A 27,722-nucleotide genomic window follows, 5' to 3' on the forward strand; every position below is an offset into this window, starting at 1 on the left:
AAAAATATTATAGAAATGAAGATATCGAAGTGACGAATGATTTTTTTTATTCTTCAAAATTTAGAATTTCACATTTTTAGGAGATTTTTTTATTTTTTTTTTTTTTTTTTTTTTTAAGAAAATCAAAACGTTCAAAGTAATTCGAATTCGGGGGCTTTATTACTTATACTTTCAGCAATATTTTCAAAAATTTTTACTGAAATTAATGACAAAATGGTGGCATCACGCATATAAGTAGCGAACGATATGCGCCATGCTGTCATTTTGTTATTAATTTCGATGAAAAATATTATATAATATTTTTCAGACTATAAGTAATCAAGTTCTCAAACTAAAATTCCTCGTTAAATTTTCGCCATGCGTCTGAATTTCTTCAAACAATACCTTTTCTTTTTATTTATTTGCATCATTATTTTTCTACGATTATTTTATTTTATTTTATTTTTTTTTTTTGTTTTTTTTTTTTTTGTCTTCTGCTTTCACTGAGAGAAAAATAGAGAGAAGGAGAACAGAGTGGCTGTACTTTATACAGGACGCACGGCGATGGAAACGGAAACGGAAACGGAAACTGGGAAAAAAACTTCTTCGGGAAGAAGAAAAAGTTGAAATAAAGATGAAGAGGCAGGTGAGCGGAATAAAATTTACGACCTAGGGTGAAAAAATTATTACAATACACTCTTTTGAAAAGTTTTTTCTTTGTTTTTTTCGAAATTATGAGAGCCGATGAAGCTTTTTTGGTGTTAAACTTTTTTTGTTTTAACTGTTCGTCGAATACTGTAGTAGAGTAATTTTAAAAATAATACACTCTTTTGAAAAGTTTATTTTTTTTTTGTTTTTTTTTTTCGAAATTATGAAAGCCGATGAAGCTTTTTTCGTAAACTTTTTTTGTTTCAATGTGTAATTTTAAAATCAAGGTATCGCAACGTAGGTAGCAATCGTTTCCGGTCGAAATTTCGAATAGCGGAACGATGAAATGGATATTTGTGGCTCTCTTCCTCTCTTCTTCTCTCTCTCTCTCTCTCTCTCTCTTGGCCTTTACATAGCGGCTTTCAAGAGAGGAAAATGGCGCTTTTAAATGGTATGCAAAACAACGCGGGCACGCCGCCGAAACCCGGATGGATATGAATGGCCCAATTCCGAAACCTGCTACGTTTTGTACGCGGATGTGTGGGTGTATTTATACATACGTACCTACAGCCATTGTGCAGCCTTCGTTGCTACGAATGAACGAACGAACGAACGAACGAACGAACGAACGAACGAACGGTACCTTCTACTCAACGGATAAATACCCCATCAAGGGGTGAAATTCTAACCGCGAAACGTTTTTCATCTCCACCAGCCTGATAATAAGGCAGAACGTATTTTTATTTTGCTCAGCAATTGGATTTCTGCTATTTTCTTCCTGTACTTTTGCACATTTTGTGTCTTTTTTCTGTATTTTGAAGCGCTTTTTTTTTTTTTTTTTTTTTTTTTACTTTTAGACTTCTCATTTTTCCGTCTGCAGAGAAAAAAGGAAGTTATTCAATTATTTTGGTCGCAATCGACGCGGATGTTTCCCAAATTTGGAACAGATTAGATTTTTGAATTGATGAAATAACAGAATTTCAAAAAAAAATCATATAAAAACGATGATATCTTGAGAATCGATGAATGGATTCGACTGAAAATTGATAACGTAAGATTTTTTTCATCGCTGATGTTGGATCTAAGGTTAAATTTTCAAAAAATTTACATGCAAAATTTTTGCTACATTGTTATATCAAAAAATTAGTTTTTTCGAATTTTTACTTCGGTAGCAAAAAATTTGCAATAAAATTCGAGTAATTTGAATCGTTTAGCTGAACGTCAATTATACTTTAATACTTGTCTTCACTTACCTTGATGAATTTCCATTCAAATAGATTAAACTTTACTGCCGAGCCGTCTTTGATTTATCCCTCAAGCATCTGATTCCAATGTTTAAACCTTTCTGCTGTTTTCGCTTCGTGAATGAATACAAAATTAATTAATATTCCATTAGAGGTTAAAAAGGAATAAAAAATTAATTGTTATAATATATTTGAATGATTGTTTTTAGTTATCTCAACATTATACGATTTATTGATTACTTTAATCTTGTTATTATTATTATTATTATTTTCATTATTGTCTATGTACAAACATTGATATACATTTTTCGTATTTATAATTTTTCTTCAACAATAGCTTGTCGTGTATAATTTTTTTTTTTTTTTTTTGTTTTCTTTTTGCGTTTTTCTGATTATTCCCATTTATTATTATTACCTTTATTATTATTATTACACATTCAAATCAACGTAATATGTGTCAACGATATCGACATATCGAAATATTTTTGAAACAATATAAAATTCCAACACACGTATACAGTTTTAATCTGCTTTTAAAAGCCTTGTAATAGGTTTGTTATTACAAATAATAATAATAATATAAGTCATGAGACGGTATTGAAATTTTGTAATATATATATATATATTATATATAAGGGAGGTGATTTGATATAACGATAGGATTATATACAACTTTCCTGAACGCGGGAACTCCTCGTGTAGATGTTATCGTGATTGCGGACGACGGGAAGGGTGTTGGGGCGCAGGGGGCTGATTACGGGGTTTTCCGGGGGCGAAGGGGGCGAAGGACGCTCCGTGAAACCCTCCGAGTATATCCAGGAGTCCTTGCCGTGGAGGACGGAGGATGGCGATGAGGGATAACCGAAACGCTCCATGTTCGAGGGCAAGTTTTTTATCCGTTCCGGTTTCGCCGCGTACGTTGGCTCGAAGATGTCCGGCCGACGGTCGACCTTTATCGGGATAACGTCGGGCTCTTCGTCCTGCGACGGTTCCTGGAGGTCCTGCGGCTCTCGCTTCTCATCCTTTTCACGCAACTCGCTGTATTCACGGACATCCCTATCAACACCCTCCGGGACCTTCCCCTGACGCGAAGGGTGGCTACGACGGTACAGTGTCAACGTCACACCCACGACCAGGATGCACACTGCCGTTACACCCCCGGCGAAACACGCCACCAGCAGGCTGTAGTCCTTTTTGTTTTCAGAGGAATCTCGTCCTGCCGTAGGGGAAACAGATAAGGAAACAGTCAAGACTTGGAATGGATCGAGAAACGAAGGTTGGAGTGACGGAGTTGCAAAAACGTAGAAGTCAAAACTTTGAAGCTTTAAATGTGAGAAAATAATATGAAGAAAGGGTGATTTTTTAAAATGTTTCTACCACTGATTGGTAGCTTAATTCGTTTTCGTCAGTGACACTTGATGATACATCGATGTATCGGAAATCGAAATATTTGAAGTCTTTCAAATTTTGACCCCTACTTGACTAGTTTTTTAGTTTTTGATCGTTCTGTATTTTTAACCTCAAACTCGAAAAATGAGAGATTTTTTGGATGGTTTTATAAAGTTAGAAAGTTGATGGGTCAAAGTGACGGATTTTCAAAAACGCGAGTGAAGAGAATGTCGGAATATTGAAAAGTCGAAATATCTGATCGTTGGCAAAAAGTAGAGTGTCCTACGTGATAGAAGAATCGAAATATCGAATTTCCGGAAAGTGAAATAAAAACATCGAAATTATCAACAGTTTTGCTAACTATTGAACGTTCAGGAACCAATAAATGAAGAAATGAGTAAAACAGATTTTTATGAGACACCAAGGATCAAACGGATTGAAAATCTATCTGAAAACATTAATTCATTGTTATTTATGGTGATGATTATTTTAGTATGAATGTTATCATAGTTCAAACAACAGCTTTTTGATCTATCATAGCAAAATACGACGTGAATATTTGAAACAAAGAAAAAATGAATTTTTGTTCTTATACTTTATCTGAAGACTGAATATCACTACAAATTCAAATTGTGTTGAATACAAATTGTAAATATTTCTAAATAGATACTTGAATAAAAGTGTGTCAGACAAATTAATTCATTGATATCAGGACTTCATTACTTGGCACATTTCTTGACGTGGAGTAAAAATTGAATTGAAAAATACTAACAAGCAACGAATTAACGTTGTTTCGTTTTGAAACGCAAGGAATGGCTTTCGGTGACAAAACCACTGCCAGCCTCCGCTGCGGTAGAACAAAAATTCGATATACCTAGTTTGACTAATCCTCGTGCACTTTGTTCGTTACAGATTCATCGGATAATAGCTAACGAGTCTGCAACAGAGGTTGGTCCTGCAGGATGCAGAGAGTATCGAGGAGCAGACGAGGTTAGCAAAATTGGTGAAGAGGAGGAAGAGGCCCTTGAGATTCAGGAGGCGCGTCTAGGTTCGTTAGCAGGCTTAAAGGAGGTAGGAGGAGGAGGAGAAGAAGAGACGAGAGGATAGGATACTGTGCACACGATCCAGGAGCAGGAAGAAGGCTAAGGACGAGGACGAGAGGCGAGCAGCTGGTGGCCTGCAGGGCTTTTTGCGAGACTCGAGAGTGTATCTGGCGGACGTTGGGCGACCCACTCGAGCCACTCGGTGAGCATGGCGAGCATGAATAACTCATGAGGATGGAAATTAAAGAGGATAAATGTACCCCGAAGGAGGTGGAGAAGGACGAGGACGAGGAGGACTCTGCGAAGTGGGTACAACGTTGTCGGGAAATAAAAGCAAAACACAGTGACGTCACATGGCCACCTCGTTTCCTCAGACTTTAACTCCATGGACCCTTTGACGAGTAATGGTAACACGAAATTGAGAGACACACACACAGACAGACACTCACCCGTCGTGTACATCGCCACCCCTTTCAGCGTTATCGGCTCCAGGACAACCGGGTCGCTCTTCCCCTTGGCGTTCACTGCGTAGAGCAGCAGTCTGTAGTTTCGACCTGGTTCCAAGCCCGGAACCTCGAATATCGGACCTTGGGACCCTAGTCGGTCCGTCTGGTTCGAGGAGAATATCGTGTTCGCCCTGGAAACTGTCTCCTCGCTGTAAACCTCTAGCTCGAAACTCGTGACTGGTAAACCGCCGTCGAAACCCTCGGTGCATCTCACTATCAGCCAATCAGCCTCACGCGAATCCGTAACTCTACCCTCGTCTAGTCCTGGATATGGTCAAGCGACGTGGCAAGGGAAAACAGTGGTCAGTTTAACCCGCAAGGGATCCTGGGACGTCGAAGACCGGGAAAGGATCCGAAGCTTTGTGAATAGTTCAAGAAGATTTTCATACGGTTCAACCGGTGTCAAATTGATTTCAGAAGATTTCGGATCCATTCGATCAAATCATTATTGCTTCAAGGGTTCGGAATTCCTTGGGAAAAACACTTTGTATCGGGAATAATTCATTGATCTATCAAAAGACTAAAAAGTATGATGATCTGCACTGATGTTTTGTTAGATCAGTTCAAATGATCTAATGGACTCCACTGACTAGCTAAAAACTGTGAACCTTGTTTGCAGAATAACGACTGCGAGAAAAGAAGGTCTTCGACATATTTTTACAACGTTCCTTACCCATCCTGTAGGCGTAGGGTCCAGTGGACTGAACAGCAGTGCAGTTGTGAAGTGGATAAGGTCGACCAGCAACAATGATCTGGAAGAGGCAAGGGTTCTTCTGTCTGCCAACCTGGTTCCTGGCCCAGCAGGCGATGGTCCCATAGTCCATTTCGGAGGACGGTGTGTAGTTGAGACGAGAGCCATGCCACTGGTTGGTAAACAGTCTGACAGTCTCTACCTGCGAATAACGAGTCGATGGTACGTCGACAAGTTCTCCAGAATTGTTGAATGTCCAGTGAAAATTGGTCGGCGGTGGCCGCGATTGGATGCCACAGAACAAGGATATGGTTTCGTGTTTCAACGCCCCGACGACCTGCATCACCGATCCTTCCTTGCAAATCGGTGCGTCTGGAAAAATGGAATTCGAGAGATTCGAAGGCGAGAACATCGCCGTGGAAACCATCGGTAAGTAGGTCTTCACAGGGGTTTATGGTTTATGGACTTACACATGACCTCAAGGGTGACAGGCTCGCTGGAAGACTTGCCCTCAGTGTTTGCTGCGAGGCAAGTATAGTCGCCTGACGAATGGCGAGTCAGACTTTGAAGAACCAGAGAACGATCGCTAAATATGATACCGATCGAGACGTTTTGATGTAGTTCTTTCCCGTTCTTGAACCAGGAAAGCTTGTAGGCCTTTGGATTAGCCTTGACGTTGCACTCGAAGTAAACGTCGTCGCCTTCCTTTATATCACGAGCGTTTATGCTCGAGCCTATCCTTATCGTGACGATTGGCAGGTCTGCAATCAGGTGGAGTGAAAAAGAGGAATGAAAATCGAAGTCTGCATTCCAAGCGGCTGGAAGCGGGAGCGGCTAAATTAGGAGTCCCGAATGTCTCCCATCAAGTTGAGGGTTAATGGTTCGAGGAGTGAATGAGCTCTCGGATCGAACAACGGATCGAGTTTGCAGGGCTCGGCCGGGCAGGTTCAATTGTCGGGAATTAAACTCACAATGGATAACCAAATGCCATCTGTCCTCTAGAGCGCTGTTAGGCACTTCCGGGTTCTCCGCTCGACATGTCAGATACTTCCCATCATCCTCGATAGTCGGCACGTAGCTCAGGATGCTTTTCGTCACGTTTGGAAACTCTGCAAACTTTAACATCCCATTCAACCACCTCCCCCCTCAAAACTTGACTACCATTCTGTTTTCACATCAAAAACTTTGCTTTCCTTGGCTCATCTACTCACGTTTCTTGCCATGTGCTTCACCTGGTGATCACCCTTCCACCACGTTATCACAGCCTTCGGCCTCGACCCAAAGCTCGTGCAGTTTATCTCGTATGTCCTGAACGCCGAAAGGGACGGCTCCTTGCTGGTTATGTTGACGGCAAACGGCTTCACTGGAAGGTAAAAACCGGAACGAATCATCCCTCGAACCATCATGGACCAGCCATTTCACCATCGACTTACGGTTCACGTTCATCACTATCTCCGTCATCAGCGGTGGAACCAGCTTGTTGTTACTGGCCAAGCACACCAATCGAGCTCCAAAGAACGTCCTTGTTATCCTGTGAATGTCCAGACGGTTCACAGTGACCTCGTCTTTCTCCCTGTAATAGGTGTCGTCCATCACTTCGTTACCAAGGTACCATGTCAGCCTTGGAGGTGGACTTCCACCCCACGTCTCACAGAACAGGGTCAAATTTGAACCCTCGTTGTATATCGGTGATACTTTCTCGATCGTTCGCCGATTCGCGTCCAACACCACTGGCTGATCTGGCTGGACTGAGAGATAAGACTTCCGTCAGATATTGATCGGATCGAAGAAAGTAACGATCGGTTTTATCGGAAATGAAACCAACTGATTTTTTCATAGATCGTTGTAGACACCGAATCTGAATTTGACGTTATTTGAGCTTTTCCATAAGCATACCAAAAAAAATTCCACACGAGATTGAAGACTAAAATTTGCGCTTTATTTGATATTTTCAATACGTCAAGGGAATGAAAAATTGTTTCTCCTTTTTTTTTCAACAGGATATATAGCTCGAGAACGGAATGTGCTAAGAATCTGAAACAAAGCTTGATACACAGTTTTAAATTTCGTTTGAAATTTCCCTCACGATTCGTTCTTATCTCATTCATTGTAAACTAGAAGCTAAAAGATAAGATTATCTTTTCCATTTTTAAACATTTTTCTTCAGAGATATCGTAAGTCTGAAAGAAAAGGAGCTAACCAGTTCAAACAAATTGTCTTAAACAAAATTAGCTTAAAGCTACGATTAAAGTCCTGTTTTGAGTCTCTAAAGAATTACATTTTCGAGGTACAGTCAGTCGTAAAATATCCAGAGTTATTTTCGTCGCTGAAAAACTTAATATTAAAAAATCTTGGAAAGCTTCGAAACTCTCTAAAGCCAAATTTCTATTCTGCGTCCAAAAAAAAAAAAAAAAAAAATCCTCGCAATTCCTTTTCCTTGACCGCATTTAATCCACACCATCTTACCGATCACGTTCAATTTGATCTTCACGTTTCTGGTCGGACTGTTCTTGAAGTCCACCCTGCATCTGTAGACGCCTGCGTCAGAGACCAGCAGATCGTCGATGACCAGCTCGGCTGGACTGGCGTTGACATTCATCAGGGCACGTCTGCCGAAGCCGTTTGGATCGGACCATAACTTGGCTTGATCGAAGCCTCGCCCTCGTACATCGAGGCTGTAAACAGGCTCGCCGTCGACCTTCTCATTGTACCAGAGAACCATGAAGAGAACGTCGCCTCTGGAAGATGGGGTCACATGGCACGGTAGCCGGGCCTTGAACCCCGCCACCGCTGAAACCTCGGTGATGGGTACTGAAAAAGGAAAGAGAAACGTTGGGTCGTCAAATTCAAAAAAGGTTGCGAAATTGGCTGATTTTTTTTTATAGTTTTAATTTTGAAATTTTTTTACTTTTTCAACGGCGTTGAGTATCGACAAAATTTTCAAATTATACTTTGGATAGTTCTTTTTTTTTTTTTAACTAATTAGCGTTTCCAAGGGTTGTCAAAAAAATTTTTACGAAATCTGAGATCTTTCAAGAAATCTTTCAAAGAGACTCTTATATGGTACGAAGATTTTCGCAGAAGCCAAGAGGACGTCATTACTTCAAAAAGGTTTGAATAATTTCAATCATAGTTTATAAAATTTACCATTATTTTTTGTTTGAATATAATTTTTTGAATTCAATGATAATTAGTTTCAATAAGTTGACTCATGATCGAACACCGATTGAATAAATTTATAGTGATTCGATAAAATTCCCCCCAACTGACATCGAAATATAAATTTCTTATTGACGTAAAAGAATGTCAAAGGATTTTGCATATTTGATAAATGGTCTAAAAATGCATCCTATCATATCCATGGCGAATAAAAAACTCTAACAATTGCAAAGAACGAACAACGCAACCTCGAAAAAATTTTATATATCCCCCCAAATCACTATTCGTCTATAGTTCAAGTGGAAGTCCTAGTAATACCCGATGAACAGGACGTTTGAAAAGACCTGATCAACTATCAATAATAGTTGGTCAAGAATTTATTGAACCGATCTGAAAACGCACACAGCCGGATTGGTTATATGCCTGAAAATTTCAATAGCGGGAAACCGTCCCGCCGAACGAAATCCCTTGGGGTCTGACCTGAACTCCGACGGTATTACAACGGTTTGAAATCAGGCTTCGAACGCGCGTCCCAACGGACTGTTTAAAAAGTTCGGTACGTACATGTATATGTAATACATTTCGGTATATAGGTAGGTAGGTAGGTAGGTGGATAGATAGATAGATAGATAGATATATAGATAGATACGTAGACAGTAGGGTGGCGCAAAAAAAACGACGATTTTTTTTTTTTTGAGTCTCGTGTGACAAAATGATAGTTTTTGATGTTTTATGCGCCCACTCCAAAGAACAGTTCAAAAAAAAAAATTTTGAAGAGGTCGCTCCACATTTTTTAAATCGTCAGAAATCGTCAAGAATCGTTTTTTTTTTTTTTTAATTTTTTTTTCTCGTTACGGTATAATTTCAAAGACAAAAAAAAAATTAAGATTCCGAAAGTTTCAGTTCAAAATTTGAATTTCGAAAGATCGCTCATAATTTTTTTTTCAATTTTTTGGTGCGTTTCTTCAGATCTTTTCGAGCGGACTTTTAATATTCATATTAAAATTTCATAAATTTTTTTCCTTCAATTCAGTAAGAAAGAATAGATAACAATACACCACGACATGAATTAAAAATCGAACAAAATACTGAAAATATAATTTTTTTAATTTAATTTTTTGACGATTTTTGACATTTTAAAAAATTTCGAGCGACCTCTGAAAATTTTTTTTTTTGAGCTGCCTTTTCGAGTGAGCTCTTAAAACATCAAAAACTAACATTTTGTCACGCGAGACTCAAAGAAAAAAAATAGTCGGTTCTTTTTGCGCTACCCTAATAGTCAGGTATATAGACAGACAGATAAGGAGTGGAAAAAAAAAAAAAAAACTTGAGGAAAACATTCCGAGAGTGATTTCGAATCGAAGGAGGGGGGGGAGGACTCGATTGATTGGTTCTGCCGGTCTATTTATGCTCGCCAGACTGGAGCATCGATGGAGAATTTTATTGGTCCGAATCGCACGGCCAACGAGAATCAACCTGAGGTAAATCCTTTGCGAGTGATTATACTCGGGCTATTCTACAAGCTCTGATCGCCCCGTCTTCGGTCCCGACACCGTTTTACCGCTGTTCAGGAGTTCCGCTTTTCTCTCTTTGTATCTCTCTCTCTTTCCGCTCTCTTCTTCTCGCGCTAACCTCGACAGAGACTAATTACCCGACGGTGATTCCATTTAATTGAATTGCTAGAAGAAAGAGTCCAATTCCACCAACGCACGACCACCCTTCCCGGAATTTCCTTCATTGGAGTAAAAAGAAAGAAAAAAATCTAAAAAAAAAAGGGAAAGAGGGATAATATATAAGAATTGATGATTAGGGTTGAATTGCTGGAGGATAAATTCTTTGAGTTACGTTAACAAAAAATTTAAAAATTCAAAAAGGTTTTTCAAAGCAGTTATATTTATATCGGGCAGTCCACCCCAAACCGACCAACGTCTGACCCTAACCTCGATTCCGATTCGAGTCATGATTTTTTTATGTTGTTGCACCTTACAAAAAAAAAAATACTGGATTTTTTTTTAGATCTTTTGAAAATCATCTCATTTACTTATGATTTTTGGAAATGAGCAAAACGATAGACCCAATTGAAGAATCTGAAAAAATTCTGAAAAATCCTGCTTTATTCATCAAAATTTTTAAACTCTTAGCCAACGTTGCTCACGAAAAAAAAACGAAAATAACTTGCAACAAACGTCTGCTCACTCTGGGTCAAGGTTTAAATTTTTTTTTTTTTTTAATAAATCAGGATTTTTCAGAATTATATCAGATTCTTCAATTGGGACATTAAAAATTTGCTCATTTTAAAAAATCATAAGTAAATGAGACGATTTTAAAAAAAATCTGAAAACAATCCAGACACATTTTTTTTCTCTTTTTTCTTCGTAAGTGGAACAACATAAAAAATCTTCTACTTCTGTACTCTTTTCTTTTTTTTTTTTTTGCCTTTTCGTTATTTTTATTAACCCATCGTTTCGTCAGTTTTTCATTTTACTCTGGTTTATAACAAATCCAATATTTTGTTGTTTTGTCCTACAATTACCTACAGGTGCCGGTACAATTCTCTGTTTCCCCGGTGCCTAATTATTGTTATTCAGTAAAATCAGCCGGCTACACGATAACGCGCTGCTTATTTCGCCTACGGATTTCCGGAGCAGCCGAAACCGTAATTCTGTGAAAGGGGTTGAATTTGCGAAGAGAGATAATGATCGCTCAGTCAGTCGTTTGCTCGCAATTCATGTGCTCGCCGATTCGCTTATATACATATATATCTATGTATAATACGCACCGTACAATACATATATATATAAGCATTGAATTATTAATTTATTCGTAACATTCGCTACGCTGTCATTTCCTGTCCCAAAACTAAACTTCACGATTTGGATTATTTAAAAAATATGACATCATTTTAAAAATTATTTTCTAATCTTGCTGACAATTTATACAGGATAAATAAAGATCAAATACGATTCGTGTACCTACTCGAGTTTATTGCGAGATAGCTGTTCATTTTTTCAACCATATACGTAATTCGAATATTCGATGAGTGTTTGTATATTATAAGTCTTCAGGATTAATTGGAAATTTCAAAAAATTCGTAAACATTATAATTACAGTATAATTTGACGATGTGTGTATTTTTTTTTTTTTTTTTTTTTGTATTTATTGGCAATGAATTTTATAAGCTTGGGCTTAGAAATTACGTGATTAAAAAATGTGGAAGTAGTGCAAATAGACTATAAATTCATAATTACACTAATTTTATAACTATTTACTGAGAGCAAAATTCCCCCGTTGGGAAAATTTTTTAGATCAATTTCAAAAAAATTTTCCCAGGGATATTCTTGTAGGGCATTAAATAAAATTTTTCTTTACAAAGTGCTCCGAACTACGTTGATTTTACGATTTTAATTTATGCCATTTTTTTTTTCATTTCTCCTCCCCCAAATTTTAACATTATCGAATTGCTGATCGGGACGAAATTCTTCGACTAACGCAACGTGCCGAGGTTATTATCGAAAAATCAAAGGAACCGCGATGAATATTCACGTAACAAATAAACACTCGATAAATTAATTCGCGCGAGATTCCTGAGGACCGGTTTTCGTCGCACCTGTTCTCATCGTCGCAACATCTTACAGTCGCGAAATATTTTCCTCTCACGAAGTATGTGAAGTTATGTTAAATACACTATCTACCACGTGTGGTAATCAATTTTTATGATCAACATCTGTTTTTGCCAATTTTTACGACCTGGATGGTTGGGAAGAAGAATTATTTATCACTGTTAAAAAGAAAATAAATAAAAAAAAAACACTATACTTACATTTATCACCAGTAAAATTAATATGAACTAAAAACGTAATGAAATAAAAAATGTGCATATACATATATATATATATATACATATATATTAGGGTGGCGCAAAAAAATCGACTATTTTTTTTATTTTGAGTCTCGTGTGACAAAATTTTAGTTTTTGATGTTTTAAGAGCCCATTCCAAAGGACAGTTCAGAAATTTTTTTTTAAGAGGTCGCTCCACATGTTTTAAAACGTCAAAAATCGTCGAAAATCGATTTTTTTATTTTTATTTTTTTTCTTGTTACGGTATAATTTTATAGACAAAAAAAAAATAAGTTTCCGAAAGTTTCGGTTCAAAATTTGAATTTTGAAAGGTCGCTCATAATTTTTTTTCAATCTTTTGCTGCATTTTTTTAGATCTTTTCGAGCGACCTTTTAATATTCATATTCAAATTTCATAAATTTTTTTTCTTTAATTTAGTAAGAAAGAATCGATAAGAATACACCACGACACGAATTAAAAATCAAACAAAATACTGAAAATATAATTTTTTTAATTTAATTTTTTGACGATTTTTGACATTTTAAAAAATTTGGAGCGATCTCTTAAAATTTTTTTGTTTAGCTGTCTTTTGGAGTGGGCTCTTAAAACATCAAAAACTAACATTTTGTCACACGAGACTCAAAAAAAAAAATAGTCGGTTTTTTTGCGCCACCCTAATGTATATATATAGACTCAAAAATATAAAATAAACAATCCTAGAGAGATCAGAGTTATAAATGAGAAAGAAACAGATGTCTCCGTCGATTCTCGATGCTCACAATCAGCTAATTAGCTATAATTTTTAAGTAGATATAACAAATTATTGTGAATACGATACAAGAAAATTGGGTAATTTTTCGAAGACGTAGAAAACCGTATTTAATATCGGTAATTAATTATCGATTATCCGAAATCGATCAAACCGAAAAAAGACCGATAGATTTTCTTGAATGTCTGTTGCTTGTATGGCTTGAGTATATACATATATGGGGCATCCCACGCCAAGTTGGACAGATTTTTTTCAAATTTCAAAAAATCAAACAAAATTGTCATTATGGAGAGCCCACGTCCGAACTGGTCTCAAAAGTTGTTAAAGGAATAGTGGTTTGAAATAAGAAATTTTCAAAAGAATCGAAAGATATACTCACACGATTTAATATTTAAAACTCAAAACCGATTTTTTTGAAAAACTGATATTTTTTTAACGAGTAATCAAAAAAATCTCAAAATTTTCCAGAAAACTTTTTTTGAGAGTTACTAAAAAATATCAAAAAATTAAGGAAATCAAAAATCAAAATTTTTCACACCGTCCAATTTGGCCCGGAACGCCCCATACATATGAATGTGTGTGTATGTAAAATTCAAACGGTACCAAAAACTGTTTTAAATCATTACAAATGATCGTACTGCGTCCGGTGTGCACAGATCGTAAAATAAATCTGTAAAAATACGAGACGCCGACTCATTTTTTATTCATTAGTTAATTTTTTTTAATCTTCGTTCTTCTTCCCTACTTACATCATTCGTTATTCGGAATATATTGATCGTATAACGTTGTTGATAGTAATAATGATAATAATAATGGAAAGACGTAGAGGAAGGAGAAAAAGGAAGAGAGTCTCCGATTGCTGCAATCGTATAAACGATTACGTATCAACGATCGCGTGATTTCTCCTTATTTCGAAATCACCTTCGTTTTTCTTTTACAAGAAACAAAGCCTGTATTCGTGTGTGAAAAAAAAATAAATATAAAACCACACGATGGACCGATTAATCACGATACTTCAGCCTCTTTTCTTCCTATACACCAACGATTTTTGACTTATTGAACCTTCGGCGTAGGATCAACAATATAAATGAAAAATCGACGAGGAAGAGAGAGAAAATTTATCACCAACTGGCGATTATTTTGTGGAATAAGACGCCAATATTCCATCGGACATAAACAAATCTAGAATATTTTTTTAATAATAGCGCGATAAAAAGCGCGATCCGAATTTTGGAAAATTTTTTTTTTTTTTTCTGAACCGTGTATTTTTTATAAATATTTCAAGTCGGTTGCGAATGCCCATTTTTGAACAGCTGAACAAATTCTCAAAAATCCAGTGAATTGCATAAACCCCCCCCCCCCCCTTCCACGTTTTGAAAAACGTTTAAAAATTTCAAAATTCCGAATTAGATGATCAAAAAAAAAAATAGAAAAAACATTCGGCCCACGTTTTCCATACCGGAGGGTGTTTTGTGTCATTGACTGAATTTTTGAGAATTTTTTTAAGATTTCAAAAAATGAGCATTACCTCGCAATCGATATGAAATATTTATAAAAAATAAACGGTATGATAAGAAAAATTTGAAAAAAATTTAAGTCGCGTTACTTACCGAGTAGAATGTTAGAAAAAAACATGAAACAATTTTGAGATGGTCGGGGTGTATTAACACTGGTCGAGTTAGCGTTGAAATATACCCCATAAGTATATTAGAATCTAGAAACGAATAATTTTTTTTTCTCATCTCTCTTTTCATCGCGTCGACGCTGATCCATAACGATATATAAAAGAGGATTAAAAAAAAAAAAAAACAAGATTTAAAAAAAAACCTCCCCCAAAAAAAAAAAAAAAAATATTATTAAACGAATCGAAAAGCTAAATGATCCGTAAACTCGAAGAACGGAAGAGCAAAGAATATAATCTACTCGCGAAAAATACGGGGGTCGATGTCGAAACGCGGTATCAGCTATTTTGTGAAAAGAAATAAGGGACACCAGGCCTCCACCCTGTTCCTTCATCCGCATGAAGCGACCCGCGGTTTTGCAGCTCGGAGATGCGGGCCAGTTTTCTCGAGTGCTTGGTCGCCAGACAAAAAGCACCGTAATATAACGATCAAGCATGTGAGACGAGGGGCGGTGGAGGAAGGGGAGGGGGTCGAGGACCGAGGTGATAAAACCGGCGAAATCTACCTTCTGCAAACAAGTCCGCAAACAGACAGAAAGAAACTCGCGAAAATGAGAATCTTTCTCCGAATGCTTGAAAAAAAAACGATTCAATAACGGAATTGGTTTTTTTTTTTAGGTTTTTGGTTTTTGTTTTTTTGTTTTTTTTTAGGTTTTTTGTCAAGACAGACTTTTGTCGGTGATTGCGATATTACGATGAATGGTTTTTTGTTTCGCTTTTCTTATTCTTTCCTTTTCACGATGATGAAAAGTATCGCGAAAAAAGTTTTTTTTTTGTTTTGCTCCGGTGATTTAGATTCGAGACGCAGAATTCTTGGTTTTTGTACTTCGGTCTTCTTCTGGATCGAAGGAAAAACAAAATATGGTATTCTGAAGCATTATATTTTGATTAATTTTTGGTACTTATTGTGGTGAGAGAAAAACAGATAAAGACTTTATTAAAAACGACATTTTGTCAAATTTCTTTTTCTTTTTAAATCAACAAATTAAGTTATTCATAACATTGCTTGTATTTCGTTTTGAGTATATCTTTTTATCTTCTGTTCTACGGGGGATCGAAAATTGGACGTTTCTCTTTTCGTTTCAAAAGACAAAGACAGAAGAAAAAATTAGAAACATTTAGAACGAAAAGCAGGATCGATCAATTTCTCGTTTTCTCTCCTAAATCGCGCGATACGAAATCAAAAAAGTTTGTGTAAGTAAACGTTATTAAAAAATTTAGTGGAAAAAAAGAAATTTTCGATCCTTTCTAAATTCTCGTTTTCCCTCCTAAATCGCGCTACACAAAATCCAACTTTGTACGTAACTATATACGTTATTGAAAAAGGAACACGAGCTAATGTAATCCTGTCAAATATCGCAAGGAAATTAAACGGATGAAAACGCGACGTCCCAAGGAGGGAATATTTGCAATTTAATCTGCAATATCCCGCAGCTATTCTTCAACTCTCCTCCTACACAATTTTCAGTTTCCTTTTACAGGTCGCGATTCCTTCGTCTGTCTGCGCGCGTCTCAGATTAAAAGACGTTGATCGCACGCGAATGGTGCGATGACTTTCTTCTCAGCGATGCGAAAAGGTGCGGGAAACTGGAGAAAAGGAGGGATTCTTTATTTCCAAAAGAGGATCCTGATCCTCCTTTCTTTCTTTCTTTCTTTCTTTCTTTCTTTCTCTCTCTCTCCTTTCAACGTTCCTTTATATCACCTCCGCCTTTTTTTCTTTCGCCTACCGGAACGTTAAGGTGACCGTTCAATGCTCGACTGATTGCTAGACGGTTCTCGATTGTCTTCGGATCTCGACGGTTACCAAAGTCGATTGTCTCAAGTATCTTAGGGAAAGCGGGAAAAAGAAGTCTCCGAAAGGTAACAAAACATTGGCCGAAAATTTCTTCTACAGATGAGAAAAAATGTCGCGGTAAAAATCCTTATTTTTCCTTGTGACAGTTTCGTTAAGAAAGATAAGGATTTATATATTTATTTGGTGAGGAAAAAAATTGGGCGAAAACTATAAGGTAAAGCAACAAACTGAAGAAGAAATTTTTCACAGAATGATATATAATAAAGCACGTATCAGCGATAAAAAATTGTCAAATATTGAACAATGTACGATTTTCTAATTAACTTATTTTAGGACAGTGTAAAAAAGGTTATTTTCAAAATTTCATGGATAGTCTGCTGTTTTTACAATCACTGATTTGCATATTAGAAAATCAGTTTATCGACGGTTTTCGATTGATTACAACTTGGAAGCTTACTGCGATAAGGATTCGAAACAGACTTAAAAATTTATTTCAAATCTTAAATCACACAGTTCAACTATTTTGCTTTTCCTAGAATTTTTTATATCCGAGTTAAAGCCTATTAAAATATATTGTTTGCTGCGAAGTTTAATTAAAAACTGAATTAATCGTAAAACAAAACTGCTAAGAAGTTGCAAAAAAAGTTCATAAAAGGAAAATCCAAGTTACAAATCTTTAAAAACCGACTTGTTGCGAAGCTTAATTATAAAGGTAAAAAAAAAAAGAAGAAAATTCAAGTTACAAATCTTTGAAAAACGATGGAGCTTTTTTTTTTCGCGAGATTCTCTTTTTATGCGAATAAATGCAGACAAGAATATGCTTGATACCTGAGACGAAAAACTGAAGTTGCAGACTAAACTTCCAAGCTTTATTTCAAGCTTTGTTAAAAACGCTTAACAGCGTGTTTCGTTCCCAAGTAAAGTAAAAAGATTTTTTTTTTTTTTTTCTTTCTATCTTTCGTTGGAATATCGCGTTGAAAGCACAACTTGAGCTCCGAGCTACGGTTTAAATATTGTTAGACCGTATAAGGATATTCCGTTTCAGAATTACAGTTCGTAGTAAAAGCGGAAAATTCATTTTGCCACGGTCTTAAACTAGACTTTTCGACAAAAGCTACTCCAGCAAAAGGGATTTGGAGTTTTAGAAAATTTATCAGGAAACTTGATTCTCTTGATATTATTACACGAGTCGACAAATAAAATGTTTTTTTTTTTTTTTTTCTGGAATTTATATTCAAACTAATAAATTTTGATTTCATACGTCGAATAATAACCAAAAATCTTTATTCATTGCTTATAAAGTTTGATAAATAATCACCAGTAAACAAGAATTTTGAGTCTGGGTTCTAGATTTGAAATTTTAATTTCTCCCACGTGACCAATAAAAGAAAAAAATTCTTATTATCAGAGAAAGTTTACTTTTGTAGAAAGCAGAATTCTTATTTGCAATAAATATTTTTTGTTTTTTGTTTTTTTCTTTCAAAGTTCGAAATATCGTTCCGGTTTATGCAGAAAAAAAAGAAAAAAGAAAAAATTTCTCTAATGAAAACAATTTTTTCATTTATTATTCACGTATAAAAGAAATCAAAATATGATTCAGAATTATAAAACCAGATTGAAAATTCCTGTTGACCGGTCTTAATAAATAAGATAAATGTAATAAACGAGAGAATGAAAGATGGAGGTGCGATGCAACGGTGTAAGACTTTGTTAAGGTGCTAGAGAAAGAGGAGGAAGATAAGGAGGAGGAGGAGGAGGAGAAGGAGAAGGAAGAGGTATTAAGGGTCAAGTTGCAAATTTATGAGGCGGGCAAATAAATTAAACTTGTTCGTAACTTTGAAAAGGGAGGGGTTTGAGGTAAGGGAAGGTGAGGTAAGAGGATGTTGGTCGTCGCAGAGCGAGTCGAGGTTCATTTCGAAAGAGGAGGGGGAGCCAACCGCCTCGGGAAGCAGCGTCTTAATTGCTAACGGCGGTGTCTTGTACTTCATATACTCGAGGAACTTTAAGCCTCGTTCCGACGCCACTATTATACCACCCCCTCTACACCCCCACCGCCACACACATACGCAATCGCAATTAATGCAAAAGCATACATATCATGAAGAAGAAGGAGTAATTTCGCGATGGGTTAAAATTTATACTAGCAGGAGAAACAGAGAGAAAGAGAGAATTGAGTTAAGGAGTAATAATATGTGTGAAGAGGGGGTTGTAGAATAATTAACGAAAAACAACAGTAAAAATAATTACCATCGTTGTTGTTGTTGTGATTAGTTCGAGCAGGGGGCGGGCGGGGGGGGGGGGAGGAGGCAGAGGGTGAAAAGCCGGACGCGAATAATCAGACGAGTTTAAGGGAGAAAGAATGAGATCCACTTTATATCACATTTTCTTTACGCCCCCCCCCCCCCCGAGACGGAGGGAATAAATTATTTTATACGGAGCGCGAAATGCTCGGCAAGATTCTCGATCTCTTCTGAAGCTCGTCTTGCAATCGGCATTAATTAAACATCTTGGCTTCTCTCGTTTTATACAACCTCCGCTTCTCTTTGATCAAGCGAGATTATATTCATTTTCTTCTTTTCATATCTAATCTCTGTCTCCTCGCTCTTTCTCTCTTTTTATCTTTGTGTGTTTGATTATAATTTAGTACCGTGCGATACGAGAAGTTTAGAAAATGTTTAATGACGGTAAGAAAAAATTGTAAATTTTCAAATTTTACATTTTCAAACGTAAATTTCAATCACGGGAATATCGCTTACATTTCTGTAACTAAATTTGACAATTTTTTTTTTTCTTTTTTTTTTATCATCAACGGTGTAAATTTGACAAAAATTTTGCAAAAAAACAGTCAAGAAAATCAAAAAATCAAAGACATGAGAGAAAAAAAAAAATTTACAAATTTTTTGAGACATCAAAAATGTTAAGGTGCCCACTTTGCCCCCAAATTTCTCGAGATATCAAAAATTTTAAGGTGCCCACTTTGCCCCCAAATTTCTTGAAACATAAAAAATGTTAAGGTGCCCACTTTGCCCCCAAATTTCTTGAGACATAAAAAATGTTAAGGTGCCCACTTTGCCCCCAAATTTCTCGAGATATCAAAAATTTTAAGGTGCCCACTTTGCCCCCAAATTTCTTGAAACATAAAAAATGTTAAGGTGCCCACTTTGCCCCCAAATTTCTTGAAACATAAAAAATGTTAAGGTGCCCACTTTGCCCCCAAATTTCTTGAGACATAAAAAATGTTAAGGTGCCCACTTTGCCCCCAAATTTCTCGAGATATCAAAAATTTTAAGGTGCCCACTTTGCCCCCAAATTTCTTGAAACATAAAAAATGTTAAGGTGCCCACTTTGCCCCCAAATTTCTTGAGACATAAAAAATGTTAAGGTGCCCACTTTGCCCCCAAATTTCTTGAGACATAAAAAATGTTAAGGTGCCCACTTTGCCCCCAAATTTCTTGAGACATAAAAAATGTTAAGGTGCCCACTTTGCCCCCAAATTTCTTGAGACAAAAAAAATGTTAAGGTGCCCACTTTGCCCCCCTCCCCTACTAATATGTACGCGAATGGCGTGAACTCATATTCGATATGCAGCCAGCAACAGGGAAGTTTTAAAAATTATACGAGGAACTACTTCAATATATATCAAGGATCGCGGCTTTCTGGGTAACATTTGCTGCAATATACAATATATATACGCTATGTACCTATCTATGTATATAGGTATATAATAAACGAAGTCGCGGTCACGCGAGTCCCTGCACTCCAATTTTTTCCCTCATCTCTCTAGGGTTTTTTTCCTCATTCTTTGTTTATTTTTCTTTTCAACCAACATCATTATTGCTATATTGCCGTATCCACTCTGCCGCGATTACAATGAACCCCACCGATTCCCTCGAACTCGTGGAAAATCGAGACTCAATTTCCCCAACGCTGTTGTAATGATTTTTCATTCGTGCCCTTTTTTCTTTCCAACTTTCTGCTCCGAACGATTTCTCAACTTTACTCGAGCTTACAATTTCCCAAACCGATAACCCACGGCTTTTGTTTTATTTAATCGTATTTTTAGTTTTTATCGAAATTCAAAATAGAATCTGAAAAAAAGTAACTATTTCTAATCAAGTGTAAAGAATTATTTTTAGCATTTTATTTAACTAAAAGATTGTTTATAATAATTTTTAATGCAGTGATTATAATAATGTTATATATTCATGCGAGTAAATCATTGAAGCATTTCTTTTTTGTGTCACTTTCTTCTACTCCAAGCCTACAATTTGTATTTTTTAGATATTTCAAGCATTAAAAAAAATATTTGAGAATCGAAATTTCATATTTCAAAAATAAAATCCTATCCGTCAATTTTTGCAAATTTTCTGATGACGATGGTCGAAAAAAAGGAATCGTAGAGTGATTAACGACTGAGTAAATAAAAATTGTAAAACGTTACGACAAATATAACTTAATACAGATTATTTTTATTTTCATTTCTCTTTCTAGTCAACAAGTAAAAGGCAAATTTTAAATTTACACTCTCATTCCTCAGACTTTCGATCTAATTTTTAACACACATCTTTTACAGCTACACAATAAATTGACGAATTTGTGTTATACTGTATACAATAGCAATGATAATAATAACAATAACAATTATAACAATGATAAAAAAAATCGTAATAACCTCAAGTTTGAGAAGTACGATAAAATACAGCGTTTTGTAGATAAAAAAATTTAATAATAATAATAATAATAATAATAACAATAATAGCGATGACAACATCAATGATAATAAACAAACACGCATTGGGTTTGGAATGGAACAACGATTTTCATCGCAATGTTTACCTCAATTCCTCCCAAATTGGGTAATAAAAGCACGTAACAAGGTTCGCATCACGCGATATGCAGGTAAATACAGTTACGCGTGTAATCTATGTGTATCGTTTTATGTGTGTGTGAATAAATGATCGTTATATCTACATCGTGCGGAAAGAAATTTGTCAACTATATGCGAGCTGTAAGTAAGATCTGACGTTCGATCGATATTTGGAAAAAATTTTTTGAAAAATTTCGCGATTTTTCATCGCCATTTCTTTTTAATTTAACGATCGGTTTCACATTTTTTTTTTTTTTTTTCTAAGAGAGAGAGAGAATTTTCACGTGCTTCTAATCCTCAGAATTATTCATACATATTAATATATTATGTATATTATACAATATTTGTTAATATCAGTGTTTTTTTTGTTGTTTTTTTTCTCATGGCACGCTGTGTGATTTAACGAGAGAAAGATTATTTATTCGGATACGAAGAACCTTCTGAATAATTCAGTGAAATTAGAGAGGACATTTATTAATTTTTTTGTTTTTTTTTCTCTGAGGATTTAATTGTTTCGGAAACAAAACAACATCAAAAAAAAAAAAAAAAAACTGACGCGCAAATAAGAGTCAACGCAAAAATAAAAAAACAGGTGAAATTTAACGATATAACTAAAAAATTTGTTGTAGCCTCAATTTTGAGAAGTATGATAAAACACGACGCAGGACACTACAGGGTGTCCAGTTATTTGTGAAAACGTAATACCCTGTGAATTCCAGCTTTTCCAGACAAGAATCATTATTTATTCAGTCTGTTCTCGTGTACAAAAAAAAAATGAAAAACGTGCAAAAGTCATACGATCAAGAATATTCTATATTTGACTAGATCACAGCTGATTGTGAAGAATTCGCTAGCAAGTAAAATTTTTAAGAAATCAGGACTCGGTTCATGACAATTTCCTGAAAGTTGAAAGAAATTTTTTTTTTTTTTTATCCCACCAAATGGCTAAATTTTTACGAACCTAGGATAAAAATTAATTATATTCCAGATACGGCACGAAATTCCCAGAGATTTCAAGCTTTTTTTTTTATGAGATATGAAATTCCCTGAAAATTCCCTGATTCCATATAATTTCCATGAATACTGGACTAATTACATAATAGATCCGTTATTTCTTATTTTCTATCTCTTCTTCTTACTTCTCTCTCTTTCTCTCTTTGTCTTCGCCTTAATCTCGACTCTCGAGATGTGCTCCTCGCGACTCTGGCACTCGGCACTCTGCGCAGAACGAGGGTGAAATTTGATATTTGATAGGACATGCGGCCGTAGACGACATCATCCCTCACCGAGGTGACGGTTCGAAACTTTCAGTTTTATCCCCGGGACTTCCACACTACTCGACCTAATTAAACCCCCTCAGTTCTCAAGTATTCTGCACAGATATTCGTACTACTATACTAATATATATATATATATATATATATATATGTATATATAATATATACATACAGGGTGTCTCGTTTTAAAAAAAATATCCTCATATATATCGAAAACTGAGGATATTGAATTAAAAAAGTATCGAAAAAAAGTTGTTGTATATAAAAAGAGGTATCAGATGAACATCATTCTTTGAAACTGGGACCTTCGCCAGGCCCATTGAGACCCAATTTTTGTTTTTCAAACTGAACCTCCCATTTTTTTTTACCACATTTTCTCTTTTCCAATTAGTCAAATATGACTTATATAATCATTACGGAGCATTGTTTTAGAATTTTCGAAAATTTTCAAAAAATTTTTCATTTTCCTGACATCTGAACGATGTAAGAAAAAAAAAAAAAAAAAAAAAAAAAAAAAAAAAAAAAAAAAAATGCTTCAGCGTATTCGAGTCCTCAAAAACTAAGTATTTCCTTAAGTACCCGTTTTGCCCCCCCCCCTCCCCTTCACTGTGTGTGAAAAAAAAAAATTGTTTATATATATATATATAGGGTGATATATTGATCGGGGTTGAAGTATACGTACAGGAAAAGGGGTTACGAATATACAGTATAGTTTCCGGTTTCGTGAGCAGCGCAAACATTCTCTGGCCACTGCAGAGGGTTTTTGCTGGCTGCTGCTGTATCATGCGGCAGGTGATTTTTTTAGATTTAGTTTTGTTTTTTCCCTTATTTTTTTTATTTATTTTTTTTTTCTATTTTGTCTCCATTCAGTCCGAAGTACATCAAGCATATGGACAGGAATCGGTGTCAAGAGCGTTTTGCTTTTACTTGTCGGAAGAGAAGAAGGTTTTAAAAGAATTTTCTAAGTTTTGGAGTAAAAACAAAGCGTAAAGTGGAAAAAGAAGAGAGAGAGAAACGAAAAAAAAAAAAAAGAAAATTTCTTCATGCAATGTATAAATAGTCTCAAAAATCTGATAATGAAATCTTGTATAATAGGGGAAAATTGTAAGAATTATTAAATTGTTCCGACGAGGGGAAACGGATTGGAAAGAGTGAGTGAGAGAGAGAGAGAGAGAGAAGAAGAAGAAAAATAACAATTACAGTAAATTTTCACAAAAAAATTTCAAAAAAAAAAAACAAAACCACAAATAAATTCACTCGCAAATGTTAAGAAAAGAGAGATTAAAAACGAGAGAGAGAGAGAGATAGAAGATGAAGAAAAATAAAAATTGCAGTAAATTTTACAAGAAGTTTAAAAAACTGGAAAAATTTTCACAAAAATTAAAAAAAAAAAAAAAAACCACGAATAAATTCACTCGCAAATGTTAAGAAGAAAAGAGAGAGAGAAAAAACGAGAGAGAGAGAGAGAGAGAGAGAGAAAGTTTGTTTATATATGTGGGCGCGATAGTGAGACAAGAAGAGCCTCAAGCACTGTCGTCACATAACCTCATTACGATTATACGAACGAACATACACTAGATTGATTCGGCAAACCATTACGAGCTGACAGATGGCGCTAGTAGTTTGATGCTAATAAAACCGAGCTGTTATCAGTCGAATAGATCAGAAGTGAGTCGGTCCGCGTACGATACGCATCGGTTTCTGCGCCACCCAATTGTTGTGCGCTCTGAATTGATTTTAATAATAACAGAGAGAGAACAACAGAGTCTAAATTAAAAGGGGTAGAAAAATAAAAAATAAAAAAAAATGAAAAAGTAAAGGAGAGAAAGAGAGAGGGAGAGAGATATAGAGGTGATAGACGGTAATATGAACAGTAAATAATCAAAGCAGAAAAAATAAAAATTAAGTAACTCGTGAGTTGAATGCTTGTAGTAAAAAAGCAAAAAAAATTAAAATCAGCACTAAAGTAAGATAATAAAGGAGAGAATAGAAAATCAAATTATAATTGATAACGAGTAAATAACTATAGTAAAAAAGTGAATAAATATAATAAAAATGCAGAAATTTCAAAAGAAAAATAAATAAATAGAAATATATAAGAAATGTAGAAATGAATTAAACAAAGTGAGATAAGAGAAATGAAGAGAAATAAAACGATTGATAAAAATATATACGTTAAAACATTTGTTATAATAAGACATCGATTAAGCTACCGGTATAAGAATACAAATCAACAGAATAGAGAAAAATAAAGACAGAGAGAGAGAGAGAGAGAGAGAGATGTATGTACAGGGGGTGGGGGGTTTCCTAAAGTTTCGAGTGTTCATGCTGCGGCTACACAACAGCTTTTACCAAACCGCCAAGTTTTCGAACACCTTCTGCAGCGCAGTTGCCACTCGGATCCCCTGCACGAACTTTACCCCTATATATCCTCGATATATAGTTTATATATAAAGCAGGTACGTACATATAAAGGTGGAGCAAGGAAATTGTTATTTGAACAATCGCTACCATCTATTATGGAAAAATGGCATTTTTTTTTTAAATTTTTTTTCCTTTTTCTTCGTTTTCCGCCCAAACTTTTTCTCACCCTTTTTTTCAACCCTGCTTTCTTTCACCGCTTGATCCTTTTCTATACTTTAGCCTTCGCACACGTGTGTATGTATTATATATATATATATATTAGGGTGGCGCAAAAAAACCGACTATGTTTTTTTTTTTTTTTTTTGAGTCTCGTGTGACAAAATGTTCGTTTTTGATGTTTTAAGAACCCACTCCAAAGGACAGTTCAAAAAAAAATTTTTAAGAGGTCGCTCCACATTTTTTCAAACCTCAGAAATCGTTAAAAATTGATTTTTTTTTTTTCTCGTTACGGTATAATTTTATAGACGAAAAAAAATAAGTTTCCCAAAGTTTCAGTTCAAAATTTGAATTTTGAAAGGACGCTGATGATTTTTTTTCAATTTTTTGGTACATTTCTTTAGATCTTTTCGAGCGACCTTTTAATATTCATATTAAAATTTCATAAATTTTTTTTCTTTAATCTAGTAAGAAAGAATCGATAACAATACACCACGACATGAATTAAAAATCAAACAAAATACTGAAAATACAATTTTGTTAATTTAATTTTTTGACGATTTTTGACATTTTAAAAAATTTGGAGCGACCTCCTAAATTTTTTTGAGCTGTCCTTTGGAGTGGGCTCTTAAAACATCAAAAACTAATTTTGTGTCACACGAGACTCAAAAAAAAAAACGTAGTCTGTTTTTTTGCGCCACCCTAATATATATAGATATTTGGAAATCAAAAATCTTTGTGATTGTAAAAATATATCAAAAGTCTTGAGTTTAAATTTCATCTCAGCTTGCGCGAATCGAGGGAAAAGAAAAACTTACGCCGGGCTGTCAGATTGAATCTTGAGGAAAATAAAATCAAGTACTTTATCAAGGTCTAGAATATTGATTGTAAGAGAAAAAAAAAAATGCAAAATTTGGTTATATGGCTTAATTCGCTGCATAGATTTCGTTTTTATTTCATTCATGTGTTTTTCTTATCAAACACCGTCTTTAGATTGCTCTTTTTTTTTCACCCTATGAACAAATCTGTGAAATTATTTCTCCAAAAAAAGTCTGTTCAAAATGCGGAAAAAGAGAAAGAAAAAAAATCTGCCTATATCTATGAATATTGATTGAATAATAATATGTAACAAAAAAAAAAAGAAATTTTTCAAACGTGAAACTGTAAGCGCATTTCAAAGTTTTGAAACCAAAAAAAAAAAATGAAACTCGAGTGTTTTTTTTTTTATTTTTTCTATTTTCTTTCATTCTTTTGTAATTTTTCTTGCGGCTTTGAAAATCGTTTCTTTTTTATTCCAAACCGTTTCTGTATTCGCGAATTCCTCAGCGAAAGTATTTTAACTATCCTTTAACGTCCTAGAGAAATTCCAAGATTCTTCGGACGAGAGGGAAAACCGTCGGGTCTGAAATTCCTACGGAGAATCGCAGGGAATTTCGCGAGTCGACAAATTCGCGAAAATAACGTTTTGCCAAATATATTCTTATTATTCATAATAATCTTTCGAAAATTTCATACAATTCTATCCAAGCGCAAAAACAACAATTAATTATAATCTGCAAAAATTTGACCGAATAAATTCAATCGAAATGAAGTGAAAAAAAAAAAAGAAAAAAGAAAAACAATAATAATAATAAAAATAAAACAATATCCGAAAGTTAAAGAACGCTAAAGCGTAGGTGAAAATCGATAAATCGTATTCGTTAAAAACTGAGCAATAATCTACGGTATATACTTCGACCAATTAACCATTATTCTTTTCATTTTTTTTTTTTTTTCTATTTTTGCACTGAAACTTCACTTTATTTCTCTATTTCTGAATTGGCAAAAAACGATTGATTTCGATAGATTAAACGAATATAGCAATCAATACTCACTCGGTTGGTCGACGTCGGTTATGAGAACTTCGGCATTTGCAAAAAAAAATATGCTCACTAATAAAAGCTTCTTCATATCAATATCACAACTAAGAACAACGACGACGACGACGAGGATAATAATGACGAGAATAAATTAACACCTTCATTCACTCTGCACACTCGCGTAATTCGCACGCACACGACGTATATTTTACGAAGTATATTCACACATCGTTAATTATTGCTAACTTATTATTATTAATGAACTATCATATTTATTTTAATAATTATTGTTTAGGAAAAAAAAAAAAAAAAAAATTCTCCACTGCATGTTGAATAATGTTTTTCTTTATCGATTCTCTCTTTCTTTCGATGTAAGATACGGGAAAAAATAACTAA

General features: G+C 35.1%; 1 protein-coding gene across 1 annotated transcript; it reads right to left on the reverse strand.

Moving 5' to 3' along the window:
* Nucleotides 1–2,527: 2,527 nt before the first annotated feature.
* On the reverse strand, nt 2,528–27,549 carry LOC124413964 (hemicentin-1-like). The gene is made up of 9 exons (XM_046894786.1): nt 27,342–27,549; nt 7,967–8,311; nt 6,934–7,248; nt 6,712–6,863; nt 6,472–6,616; nt 5,971–6,261; nt 5,483–5,872; nt 4,753–5,073; nt 2,528–3,087 (listed from the first exon to the last, which is right to left on the reverse strand). The coding sequence occupies exons 1-9, from the start codon at nt 27,415–27,417 to the stop codon at nt 2,534–2,536; spliced, it is 2,589 nt and encodes an 862-aa protein (XP_046750742.1). The 5' UTR covers nt 27,418–27,549; the 3' UTR covers nt 2,528–2,533.
* Between the last annotated feature and the right edge of the window lie 173 nt (nt 27,550–27,722).

This window comes from Diprion similis, chromosome 13 (assembly GCF_021155765.1).
Source record: "Diprion similis isolate iyDipSimi1 chromosome 13, iyDipSimi1.1, whole genome shotgun sequence".
NCBI lineage: Eukaryota > Metazoa > Arthropoda > Insecta > Hymenoptera > Diprionidae > Diprion > Diprion similis.

Excerpts from the sequence above, each read along its gene's own strand:
- LOC124413964 (XM_046894786.1), bottom strand. The coding sequence starts at position 27,417 with ATGAAGAAGCTTTTATTAGTGAGCATATTTTTTTTTGCAAATGCCGAA. Across the intron at positions 6,617-6,711 it reads TGAAGCACATGGCAAGAAAC|TTTGCAGAGTTTCCAAACGT; the intron begins GTGAGTAGATGA and ends GGGATGTTAAAG. Across the intron at positions 3,088-4,752 it reads GGTGGCGATGTACACGACGG|GACGAGATTCCTCTGAAAAC; the intron begins GTGAGTGTCTGT and ends CCCCTACGGCAG.